Consider the following 12,836-nt stretch of genomic DNA (forward strand, 5'->3'; position numbering starts at 1 on the left):
AGGGAGAAAAATAGGGAAAAGTTCGACTGGGGAGGGGATCTGGAGAGGCAGGGATAATAAGTTCAGGCGGTGGAGGTGAAGATCATCCCATTTGGCCCGCAAAGTTCAATGTATGTACTCCGTCCGTACAATGTACTTGTTTAATGTTGCTATTTCATTAATGTGATCAAGTGCATTTTGATATTAACATAGAAGTTAGTCGAGTCATTCAAACTTGGACAACATATGCCATACTTATACCATACTTATATGAACACTGCCGGGAGAAAAAAAAAAAAAAACATAGATGGCTGGGAAGACAGAAGGACCAACTACATACTCTATACTGAGTAGTTACCTCTAATATGGAGCAAATACACTTGAAACTGACGATATGTACAGAGTACATATGTATACTAAAATATGTACGTGTAGATTTTTATAATCTGCATGCGCATATACTCGAGAGGTCAAATGTCGCACAGACCCCGCGATAAACAGTTTCCCGATTCCACGGTTCCCAACCTCAAGTCCATGGATTATGATAAGATAAATTGTCTAGTACCATGGTACTCTCAAATACAATCTAATTGTACAGTAAATAAAGCACCTGATATGTAAGTAATCCATACAACATGGATGCCTAGGTGCAATATATATAGTGAGACATACCTAAATGCAGGGACTCCGTGCTGCTGTATGTATTTCCGTTTGTACCTGCAATATTCGCATTTCAACCCAGTTATGCCCACAACATTTGTTTTACCAAAGTTGTATGGAGTACTCGTAGATGCTAGAAAATTCTCCTCCAGCCCAATTACTCAATGCAAGTCCCCAGACCAAAGAGGCCATCTGCAAGCGCAACACATCTTTTCACACCGCCACTTGTTCGGAGCCAAAAAATGAAAGGCCCAATGCGGGGTCAGTGGAGAGTCTGCAGCGTAAAGGAAGGATCGTAAGGGTATTTCTAACATTAAACATCACTTTAGAGGGTAGTAGTAGTCTTTAAACGGGTTATAGTCCCTATTCGAGGTAATAGAGCTAGTATATCGGGATTTACTGAGATACACCAGGCACTGCTCTGATACTCATCCATTGCACCAAAAAAGGTAATAAGGTCATAACCAAGTCAATTCATGAAATTGACTTAGTTGCAGGGGAATATATATGTTGGTGTCCACAAGCATGTTGAGTGGGATCGAGTGGGATCACACGGTCTACAGTGAGCCTAGGAATCTCTAGAGGCCGGATCTACACTTCTCCTAGATTGACACCTTTTTTAAGAGAACTCTGACAGAAATAGATGATAGGCGTAATAGATCAGGATGGTCTCTAAAAACTAGAAAGTATGAAATATAACAGAGGTAGGAAGGCGGGATTATCCCCTGCGGAACGTATTCTGCCGGCCTTTTCATCACATCCGTCGGAAAAATGTTAACCCACCACCTCCTTCTTCTACCCACGTGATTCATGATGTGGGTCCACAAAGCTGCCCCACTCCACTCCACAACTCCACAACATACCTCCTTGTCCTTAGTCTACAGCTCTTTCAGTTACAGTTCTGCGATTCTTACACTACACCCCCCTAGTGCAAGACATCATAGGGTACCATTTCGAGCCTGAATAGTACATAGTAAACTCTAGCCACTTTCCCTAGCAATGACTAGCAATTCTGCGACGGAATTCCTCAACAAATTGGACTTCAGACATCATGTCCTGAAAACAATTCATAGCGCGTCAGAACATTAGCTATTGGTTTTCACTGATATCAACTCATTGTGGGGGGAGCAGATAAGGGGGTTTAATTAATAAAATGACGGATGTTCTATAAGGTAAGCTACCACAACGCATATATGCTCTAGTCAAATCAAAGGTTATACACAGAACAGTCGTTCGCGCTATTTAAACCATTTCCCACCTTAATTACCGCCGACCTATAAAACTGGTAAGATATCTAAAAGAATGCCATTTGAGAAGATGAGTAAAAAGACCACTGAGAAGACCACTGAAAACATATCATAAGGCTGCTTACGCGGCCGACTATTTATTCTTGTTTCATTAAGACGGATCCCTTTAGAAAAGCCTACAATTCATTAATGAAAGTTCTACGAATCAAAGTCATACCGACTGAAGTACAAGATTGTCATCAAAGCTGGTGGCGTCTGTCGGAGATAAAACCACGGGATATTGGTGACTTGACTAGTGATGAACAAGCACAATTTTATATCAGCATTGGCATGAGTAACATATTATATGGACGCTTCTCTTGAATTTCTATATACTAAATCCTACAGCGCTTCAGTTCGCCAATATCGTTCGTCGAGAAAAGAGCCTGATCTCTTTGTACGCTCGATTCACGACCGCCTACCATCTTTCGTCATTAAAATAGGGTGTATCGAGTCCTGGAGTGCATCACTGAATGATATGAATCTCCTACTAGTCTGCGGTCACGGCGGCGTTCGGGCTGTCGCATTTGGGAAATGCGACTTGAACCGACGAACAAGCGTTGTCAGTGACTTCGTGGAGCTATATGTGCGGGACCGACAAGGCATGCCAGCACGGAGACAGAGGGAGGTATGCCAAGGCACTTAAATTTTATTAGTTTATATATTAATATCATTTAGGATATCTTTCCTGCACCTCCTGGAACCACAGCTCAGAGACTTATGTTGACTCGCCAAGAAGTATTCGGTCCTTACCTCTCACCAGAATCAGGACGCATCCAACCTCCGAATGATACAGTGTACCTTGAGAAAGATAGCTTGCGGAGAGTAACCTGTCGGGCACTGGCCCGTATGAATCTCTCACTGGCGGTTTAACAACCTTAGGTACTGTCCTATTTGAAACGCGCCGAGTCCACGGATATGGAAATTGTTGCGGCTGATGGGATACCGGGAGGGTGGGAAATTCTACCTTCATAGCTATCCATTGTATTTTGTGTATTTGCTACTTTCTACTTTCTACTTGTAATCTTATCATACTTCCTACTATATCCCTTAGTGGCCTACTTTCTATATTCTTCTTTTTTTACAAGCTCTGCTAGGTAACGATGAGAAAGGTAATGACAAAAAGAAACACATGGGGTTGTTTTGAGCATCCAACTAAACTATTCTGGGAGCTGCCAAACGAGAGATGAAAGAAGAAGTCAGCCTGAGCGGCCGGTGTGTCTCACCCCATATGTATAAAAATAGCTGGACGTAGAAGGGAGTCCCGATGGACGAATACATAGTACTTATGGATGTATGTGGGCATTTTCAGTCCCGAGGAAAATAGTGCAACACAGAGTAGTAACCGGTCGGTACGGGTGTAGGAACTATACAGTTAAAGGAACACGGTCATCTTGATTTGTGTTGCTCTCATTGGTTTAATAGAAATCGTGAGATATTGGCATAAGCGATATTGAATTGGGTTGCCGGTGGTAAACTCTCCATTGATTTATTACAGTCTCCTATGCGGCGCTGCTACAACTCGACCAAACATAAACAATTAGTATAGATAACCAGTTTGATAGCGCAAACTACAATACAGTAAGGAAACGGGAATCAGCCATATGGGGAATTGAAAACGACATATGAGAAACAAGCTAAGAAGTCCAGCCTGAGATAACCGCCTTCTGCAAAGAAACTCAACTCGGTCAACACCATTTCAATGCAAGTTCAATCTCAGGCTCAGGATCAAGTGGCGGCTTCCAATTCGTCCACGCGAGTTCTGGGTGGTGCGGGTTGACCGTACACCTGCTGGTGCTCTCTCTCATATCGTTCGCGATCTTCGACCTGCAATTTGTGATAGTGCTAAGGTTATAGTTAGCACCCGTAATCCAGCATTATCCTTTCTGCCAAGGGTCCTTACATCTTTCTCCGACTGAGGTAGTGCTTTCCATTCCTCGCCAATGGCTTTGAAGCTATCCCTTCCGTGCATTCCCTGGTACATACCACTATTCAAACGGTCCGCCACGAATAAAACATAAGCGGATCTAGATTTTGCGGGCAGGCGGTCATCTTTAATGGGAGAGTAGTTCTTTTTGACAAGATGCGAAAGGGTTTGGCGGGCAGTGTTTGCCTCCTTGATCTGGAGAGGTGTATGCGACTTGACCCACGCATCATAGGCTGCAGAGTTCGCAGCTATGTTCGCTTTGGCCTGGGCTCGGAGTCTCTGAACACGGGGATTAGTATGCCAATATTAACGTATACGGAGATGCCCAAGGGGACATACTTCCAACTCATCTCCGCTGATGGATTTGGCACGCTCTGCAGCGACCAGAAATAATTCTGGATGATTGTATTCACCCTTGATCTCGCGCATCTTCTCGCAAATAGCAAGAGTGTACGCAGCAGAGGGCAGCCTCTTAGGTGGGTGGATCAGAGCAGTCGCCTTGAGCTCTTTGATACGATTGCTGAGTTTCTTGAGCCTCTGAGATTCTTGTTGTTTTTCGGTAAGAGGTCTCTTTTTCTTCGTTTCGCTGTCTGCCTTTTTGGGGCTCTTCGCCTTGGGAGTCTTGCTCGCCTTGAGAGGGGTAGAAGCAGTCGCGAACGAATTCGATTGAAATAGGGATTGGATGGAAGAAATAGGTTGGATTTGCGGACGCGCGAGACCAGATTTGGCTGCTAGACAAACGCGATTGAGCTGGTTCTGCAGGCCGATCACGCCAGTACGGCGAGGGAGAGCACTGCATTGTAGGGTACGGAGCAAGCCTCCTCGGGCTGCCGACTGCCAAGACATGAAGTGATTATCGAAGATAATTGAGCTGGAGCGAGTAAAATAATATAAGCAAAGATAAAACAAATCAGGAATTGAATCTTCAAAAGCTGAGAATTGATAGAGGAGCTGTTGACGCAAGCGGAGCAGGGGTCGCGCTTGCTGCGGTGTACCTATCCGCATCGGGCTTAGCTCAATCACATGTAATTACATAATCTTCTTTCCTCTTTGGGACCGTTTGCGCAAATGACGATGCGATAGACAACACTCACACGATCTTTTTTTTATCTGCGGCCTGAGGCCTGAATTGTGGTCTCAAAACCTCCTTCCCGTTTCGATTTCTCCTTCCTCCTCTCTCCTTTCACTCCGTGTCCCGGGTGCTTCGTTCCAGTAACACTCACTAATCGGCCTGCAACAATGGCTCGCCACGCGGATACTCGCTCACCATCACCTGTAGGCAGCACATACTCTTCATCGCGACGGCCTCTCAGAGAGGATGAGCGCTATGACAGAACTCGGCGGGATGATGGTCGCAATTATCGCCGCAGATCCCGCAGCCCAGAGGTACGTGTGATGGCGCACTACAAATTTACATTCTACCTTCCAATCCCTGACCATCCTTGTGATATCTAGAGACGGTACCGTGGGCGTGACCGCCCTCGCGAAAGAGACACTTACAGACGACGTGACGTCCCCGTAAACCGCCGCGATGAAGACACCTATCGGCCAGTTCGAAGAGACCGATCCAGAGAACGGCGACGAGATGATGACCATGATGTCCGTCGCAGAAGTCGTGATAGAGATTACCGCCCCAGGCGAGATGACTCCCGCAATTGGGATCGCAGGCGGTTTGATGATTCTGCTGACTTGAAGCCCAAGTCTAGACGGGATGATAGCCGTGATCGTGCCCCGAGCCTACGGTCCAGGTCTATAACCCGAGAGGTACGCTCCCCGCACCTTGCATCTTGCAGAACCCTTGATACTAATCGTACCCCGCAGCCATCAAAGGCATCCACCCCTGCCCCCACTGTCCAAACCGACGAGGAAAAGAAAGCCGAGAGACTTGCAAAGCTTGCAGCTTGGAAAGAAAAACAAGCCGCGGAACGCGAGAAAAAGCAAAAAGAGCAGGCAGCAGTTGATCCTAAGAAGATCCTCGAAGCGATTGACCGTAAATCTGTTGTGTCTCCGGCTGCTCCCACCTCATTCCCCGGAAAGTTGAAGTTTGATCCAAAGGCGATAGTCAAGTCATCAACCACGACCACAGCTGCTGCTCCCGCTGTGCTTGGTACGGATGTCGCTGTCCCAGCATCTGCCAAAGGTCCGTCTGCAGCAAAATCTATCATACCACCTGTCGCGCCGGCCACGCTGTCTGGCCCATTGAAGCCTAAAGGTAATGTCAGCGGGTTTGGCTTGGGTGCCAAACAAGTTTCTGAAACCGAGAAACCATTTGCTACAACCCTAGGCTTCGGGGACGCGGATGAGGAATCCACCCGCAAGAAGCTGGCAAGACTGCCGACACTTCCTCTCGATACGAGTGCACAGGTGGAGGATGCCGGCCAAGACGACGATGTAGACATGCAAGCAGACGACACAGACGAACATGCGGCAGCTGCGGCGCATGCCGCAGCCGAACGCCGAGACTCACGACTCCAGAATGAACCTGATGACATCCATATGGACCAGTCGACAACTGCGCAGGCTGATTCTAACCCAATGGATGTTGACGATGCTGAAGAAGTCGATCCCCTGGATGCGTACATGGCTCAACTCCAACAGTCGCCCCCGCCCGAAAAGAAAATTGGGGCCACGTTTGCTAAGAATAAGACACGGCAGCAACCCGAGGCGATGTTTGGAGATGAAGAGGACGTCGATGTGACTGCAGTCGGCGACGAGAAGGCCGAAGATGTCCTCGCTATCGCAGCACTTAAAAAGAAGAAGCGGGAGATCCCCGATATCGACCATACAAAGATCGACTATGAGCCATTCCGCAAGGAATTTTACACTGAGCCTTCCAACCTTGCAGGCATGACCGAAGAAGAAGTAGCAAATTTGCGACTCGAACTGGATGGCATCAAAGTCCGGGGCAAGAACGTCCCTACACCCGTTCAAAAGTGGTCGCAATGTGGTCTTGGGGTGCAGACACTGGATGTGGTCCACAAGCTTGGGTGGGAAAAGCTTACATCCATTCAGGCGCAAGCAATTCCCACGATCATGTCCGGTCGCGATGTCATCGGTGTGGCAAAAACTGGCTCAGGAAAGACCGGTGCTTTCTTAGTGCCGATGTTCCGCCATATCAAAGACCAGCGGCCCTTGGCTAGTATGGACGGCCCCATCGCTATGATCTTGTCTCCTACCCGTGAACTGGCAACCCAAATCCATAAAGACTGCAAGCCTTTCTTGAAGGCCCTGAAACTTCGTGCTGTCTGTGCGTATGGCGGAGCCCCCATCAAAGACCAGATTGCCGAGTTGAAGCGAGGTGCAGAAATCATTGTCTGTACTGCTGGTCGTCTCATTGATCTGCTGGCCGCAAACCAAGGGCGGGTTCTAAATCTTCGTCGTGTCACGTATGTCGTCCTAGACGAAGGGGACCGTATGTTCGATATGGGCTTTGGTCCACAAGTCGTCAAAATCATGGAGAGTGTCCGCCCAGACAGGCAGACTGTCCTTTTTTCAGCCACCTTTCCCAGGAGTATGGAAGCATTGGCCCGGAAAACTTTGAATCACCCAGTGGAGATCACTGTGGGTGGCAAGAGTGTTGTGGCCCCCGAAATCACGCAAATTGTTGAGGTCCGTAATAACGACCAGAAGTTCGTCCGCCTGTTGGAGCTTCTGGGAAATTTGTACGAAGACGATGCGAATGAGGATTTTCGCACATTGATTTTCGTGGACCGTCAAGAGGCCGCAGATGACCTACTCAAGAATCTAATGTACAAGGGTTATCCATGCATGTCGATTCACGGCGGAAAGGATCAGATTGATCGTGACAGCACCATTCAAGAATTCAAGGCAGGTATCTTCCCTATTCTGGTGGCAACATCGGTTGCTGCTCGTGGGTTAGACGTCAAGCAGCTGAAGCTTGTTGTCAACTATGATGCACCTAATCACTTGGAGGATTATGTCCATCGTGCCGGCCGTACTGGACGAGCTGGTAATACCGGAACAGCCGTCACGTTCGTCACCGAAGAACAGGACCGGTATGCGTTGGATATTGCAAAAGCTCTCAAGCAAAGTGGACAGGAAGTTCCGGCGCCTCTTCAGAAGCTGGTTGATGGGTTCAATGAAAAGGTCAAGTTGGGCAAGGAGAAGTATTCCTCGCGCCATGGATTCGGAGGTAAAGGTCTGGATCGTCTTAATATGGAGCGTGAAACCGCACGTCTCCGTGAAAGGAAAGCTTACAAAACTGGCGATGATGATGACGAAGATGAGAAGCTTGAGACCGAGCAGGAGTCAGACGACCGATTCAACAAAGCTCTTTCAGCCGTTCGCTCCGCTACAGACCCGACTGTTGCGTCGCCGACAGGTGCAGTTTCTTCGGCGGGTGTGCCGAAAGGTGTTGATCTTGATGGCAAAATTGTCGTGCATCGTACAGAGAGAGCACCGGCGAATGCCTCAAATAACCCTTTGGATAGGGTGGGCTCTGCAGTTGCGGAGATCAACGCACGTTTGAGTCGTGCAGGTGTGATGAGATCGGGTGTACCTATTGACAATCGTGGACCTGATGCTGGCGCCTTCCATGCAACGCTGGAGATCAATGACTTTCCACGTAATTCAACCCAATCCCCTCCCATTTGAAGACACATTACTTACAATTTTTGTCATGAAACAGAGAAAGCGCGATGGGCTGTTACAAATCGCACGAACGTGGCGAAGATCTTGGAGGCTTCCGGTACCTCTATCACAACTAAGGGTAATTTCTACGCTGCTGGGAAAGAACCCGGTCCTGGGGAGCTTCCCAAGCTTTACATTCTGGTGGAGGGCGAGACCGAGATTTCTGTTACTACTGCTATCCATGAACTTCGACGCCTGCTCAAGGACGCAACACTGGCGGCATCGGAGGGTGAGGCGCGTGCTCCAGTGGGTGGCCGCTACAATGTTCTTTAGGTCAAGCTTTAGATTGAGACTATGCCCTGAAATAGGGGCTCAATAACAACGAACTGTACGATATCTTCAATAACAACGAATTGTACGATATCCTTTTGTGTTCATTCTTGTAGAAGCTACAGCTAAAGAGTCCTTGATGAATATTCTCATCCAATAGCGGAATTGGAGTACCATCGGCTGACTAGGACAACTGGCGAGGCTAGCATCATTACATCATAAAATACACATCAAAGAGATGCTTAATTCCACAATTCCGCCGACAAACGAGCCAAAAAAAAAGATATAATCAGAAGGCCAAACACATGCTACATAAAAATAAGAAGCCTGCAAACAGAACGCTAACAAAAAGGTCACCAGGATATAATAGTAGTCATGACTCAGTCGGAATGCCGCATGAGGACGGACGCCTATTCCCATCTCCTTGCAGCCTCGGCCCCATCTACATCTCGTGCAGCTCTCTCTGTGCGACTGACTTGATCCAATGTCTGCGCATGAGTCTGTGCCTTCTGTGCAGCTAGCTTTGAGCCCAATTTCCCTTTATTGGCAGAGGCGCTTTCAGCGCGTTTCTGTCAGACCCTTAAGTTAGCAAGCGCAGCCCTACATAACATATATTGGAGGAAAGGAGATGTCATACCTGCGCAGCAATTGCAGCATTTGCACGTGCCTCGTCTGCTCCCGCAGTACTACCATTCGTATTGCTCTCACCCAAAGTACGACCGGGTGTAGCCTTCCAGTTTGTCTTGGCCGGAAGTGGGGCGCGGGGTGCGGCACTCGTCCCTGAACTTGTGCCGACGACACGGCCTGGCTGACTGAAGGGGTCTGTCTCATTGGAAGCACGGGAGCAGACGTTGCCCATTGTGAATGCGCAGTGAGCCGTAGGGATCGGACGGTTTGTTGCGGTTAGTCTTATGTGGCGCAGAATAGGGGAGGATGGCTGATTGAAGCGTCGGCTACGCTCCCAAGTGGATTTTTGAGGAAGCCAATTCAAACAAGTAAGCTTCTGTGAGGTAGTCCTTTAACCGCTATGCTGGCTATGAATCAAGTACGTCGTTGTTCGTGGGTCATCGCAAGTGGATGTTGGAGCATCGCGATAAGCTGATAGTAGATCCGGGGCAAAGGCGGTGACTGGGCTCCGCCACTCATTTTAGTAAGTCAGGCGATCCAATTGGGTACATGAACATAGACGAAGGTAATATGAGTGACTTCATTGGAATATATCAACTGATTCAACTTTTTCCTACACACCGGGTACAACCTGTAGACATACTTCCGGATATGGCTGTCGGGCGAGAGGGGCAGAATAAAGCTTAGTCAGAATCTCCATTTGGGAGGAAATTATCTCCGCGGGGGGAAAGGAATTCTTCATCGGAATGCTGGGGAACATTTCCCAGTTTCTATTGATCTCAGCTCTATATTTCCTGCAGTTTTGATCTTATATCCCACATATCACAAAATTTCCCGGAATTGATCACCAAAGCACGCTATACGATTCGCTCGAAAATCATGACGCCTAACCCCCAAGGTCCCCATCCTCTCCTGCGTCCCGAAGGTCCTCACGGCAGCACTGAGGGGTCCCAGTCGACATCGAGTTATGCCCTCTGACCCTCTTAAAATACTTTCAATTTGATCTTGCATCTGCGACTCCAAGGTCCTCCTTTTTTTTTTGCTTTCTGTGCCGATCTCGGTCGATTCGCCGATTGCCCTATTGTCAACCAGACCAGTCCATGCGCATGACCCGATTGTGAGACACACAGTGAGAGGATATCATTCGGCAGTACAACCTGATCTTCCTCTTAGGAACGGCGCACGCATTGTGTGGCGCTTTGCCTCGTGGTTACGTGGTATTTGCAGTAGGGTATCGTACCTGGCCGGCATTCGCTGTTCTACTTGCGGTCGCACACTGCTTGGTTCCTCGACCGCATTTTCCCATATCGTTCGTTGTACACGCTGTTGTGACGACACTGTTCCTGGATAACCCGGTTGGATTTCGACCCCAATATCGTCTCTCTATCACCTGAAGTGAACCGTGCACCATGGCGTCCCAAACTCAACAAGGCGATTTCTGCCTTGAATGCAACTGGGAAGCTTTCCACATTGATGGCAAGGAGGGGGTAGATTCCACGGATAATGTTCTTCAACATCATTGGGACTGTTCAAGTCATGAGACCCCGACACCGCTGCCTCATTGTGAAGTCGATGAGGCCTGCTGTGATGTAGATGACTGCGCGCTAGACTGTGGGTCAGTGTGTGGCGGATTTATGGGTTGTGATACTTCCACTGTATGCTCAGTTACTCACTGCGAGAATGACAACTGCGCTGATGATAACTGCGACGATACCCACTGCGGCGAGGATCATTGTACTACCAACTGCGAAGAGGATCACTGCGAGGACAACCACTGTGAAAATATCGACAGTCTGTGCTTCGAAGATCACTGCTGTGACGGTACCGTGACTCAAGACTGCGGCTTTGACGGTCTGTTTGGACTCAACGCTCCGCTATCGCTAGATACAGGGATTTTCCCTTCCACTGCAATGGGAAATCATTCCGGTGGTCATCCAACAAAAGCCATGCCGTGTCCTCTCCCTGGTCTTGTCGACCCGTATCAACAGCAAAACTTCCTATCCTCATATCAAACCCATGCCACCCACTGTGAGCAAGAGGTATCCAACCACTTCGAGTGCCATGATTTCCAGAAAGATTGGCAAGGGATGTTTGTGGCGCCTCCCCTACCCACACAGACCGAGGTCAACCCAGCGGATGTTTTCCACATGCTTGGTATGTGTTCCGACTTCTCGATATGCCAAGATCAACACGTACCTCAGCCCCAGGACGGTCTCAATGCCTTCGATAAACCCAAAATCGGCACATCAGAGGCATTCAATTGCTTCCACCCTGGACATCATCATGTCCATAGCCATTTCAAAAACCCTAATGATTTCAACCTGCAAACCATGCGCAAAGGACCTCACCGCAACCATCACCGCTGCCGACCCCACACACATGCTCATTCCCACCCATATTCCCCTTATTCACGACAGTCTCGCTCAAGCATCAGCTCCCATCTCATTTCCAGCCCAGGGGAGACCCCGCCACCGCTTGAGGGTGATGCCTCGTCCGTCCTTACCACACCGGACTTTTCTCCCGCTGACAGTAAGCTGCATATCTGCAAGTGGGTAACGGATGTTCATGGAATCAAGGCTGCTTGCGGTGCTACATTTGCCGATTGTGGTGCTCTTCAAGAGCATCTCGTTGCCAGTCATATGAATACCGTAAATGGTGCCAAGGGCAATGGGTACTACTGCTGCTGGGAAGGATGTCATCGTCCAGATGAGCCCTTCTCCCAGAAGTCCAAGCTTCAAGGCCATTTCCTTACACACAGTAATTGTACGTCATACCCATCACCATTCCACCTGTTGATGGTATGACCAATGTACTAACACGAATGCGTCTTTACAGATAAGAATTTTTCGTGCTCGGTGTGTGGCAAGGCGTTTGCAAGGCAGGCGACATTAGACCGACACGAGCGCAGTCATCGTGGTGATAAACCATACACATGCAAACATTGCAATAAATCATTCACAGATAGTAGTGAATTGAGTATGTTGTACTCAAACTCCTTGTCGAATCCAACGCTAACCGTCTTAGAAACACATTCGCGAACCCACACTGGCGAAAAGCCTTTCAAATGCACCTGGCCAGGATGCAGCTTCACCACGGGCGACGTGAGTTTCTCTGTCTCTGTCCTAGATCCCCAGTTGTTTTCTAACATCAAACCAGTCTTCGAATATGTCTAGTCACAGACTTAGTATGATACTCCTTCCATTTAAACATCCAACTTCTTTTACTGACTCCATCTAGCGCACGGGGAGCGAAGACATAAATGCCTTTTCCCAGGGTGCAGTAAGAGCTTCACACGTCCTGGTAAGTTCTATTATCTGAGCCTTGTTTTAATCACATGCTAACATCAATTCCTTAGACCAATTGAAACGGCATCAGAGAACGACGCATAAACAAGAATCCTGCTTGTCAATCTCCTCACCGAGCACCAACCACTTCAC

General features: G+C 48.3%; 4 protein-coding genes across 4 annotated transcripts; 2 read left to right on the plus strand and 2 right to left on the minus strand.

Moving 5' to 3' along the window:
- Window positions 1-3,653: 3,653 nt before the first annotated feature.
- On the minus strand, window positions 3,654-4,698 carry PGRI_033860 (High mobility group, superfamily; the record flags this gene model as incomplete). The annotated part of the gene is made up of 3 exons (XM_040791099.1): window positions 3,654-3,770; window positions 3,829-4,131; window positions 4,192-4,698. The coding sequence occupies 3 exons, from the start codon at window positions 4,696-4,698 to the stop codon at window positions 3,654-3,656; spliced, it is 927 nt and encodes a 308-aa protein (XP_040644155.1).
- Window positions 4,699-5,091: 393 nt separating this feature from the next.
- Window positions 5,092-8,775, plus strand: PGRI_033870 (uncharacterized protein; the record flags this gene model as incomplete). The annotated part of the gene is made up of 4 exons (XM_040791100.1): window positions 5,092-5,238; window positions 5,308-5,616; window positions 5,674-8,437; window positions 8,501-8,775. The coding sequence occupies 4 exons, from the start codon at window positions 5,092-5,094 to the stop codon at window positions 8,773-8,775; spliced, it is 3,495 nt and encodes a 1,164-aa protein (XP_040644156.1).
- Window positions 8,776-9,182: 407 nt separating this feature from the next.
- On the minus strand, window positions 9,183-9,631 carry PGRI_033880 (uncharacterized protein; the record flags this gene model as incomplete). Its single annotated transcript, XM_040791101.1, has 2 exons — window positions 9,183-9,341; window positions 9,410-9,631. 2 exons carry the CDS (start codon window positions 9,629-9,631, stop codon window positions 9,183-9,185), a joined length of 381 nt encoding a protein of 126 aa, XP_040644157.1.
- A 1,177-nt stretch (window positions 9,632-10,808) lies between these two features.
- PGRI_033890 (uncharacterized protein) lies at window positions 10,809-12,763 on the plus strand (the record flags this gene model as incomplete). Its single annotated transcript, XM_040791102.1, has 7 exons — window positions 10,809-11,010; window positions 11,065-12,162; window positions 12,235-12,254; window positions 12,424-12,500; window positions 12,556-12,583; window positions 12,637-12,699; window positions 12,755-12,763. The coding sequence occupies 7 exons, from the start codon at window positions 10,809-10,811 to the stop codon at window positions 12,761-12,763; spliced, it is 1,497 nt and encodes a 498-aa protein (XP_040644158.1).
- Window positions 12,764-12,836: the final 73 nt, after the last annotated feature.

Source organism: Penicillium griseofulvum (assembly GCF_001561935.1).
Source record: "Penicillium griseofulvum strain PG3 chromosome Unknown contig_85, whole genome shotgun sequence".
NCBI classification, from domain to species: Eukaryota; Fungi; Ascomycota; class Eurotiomycetes; order Eurotiales; family Aspergillaceae; genus Penicillium; species Penicillium griseofulvum.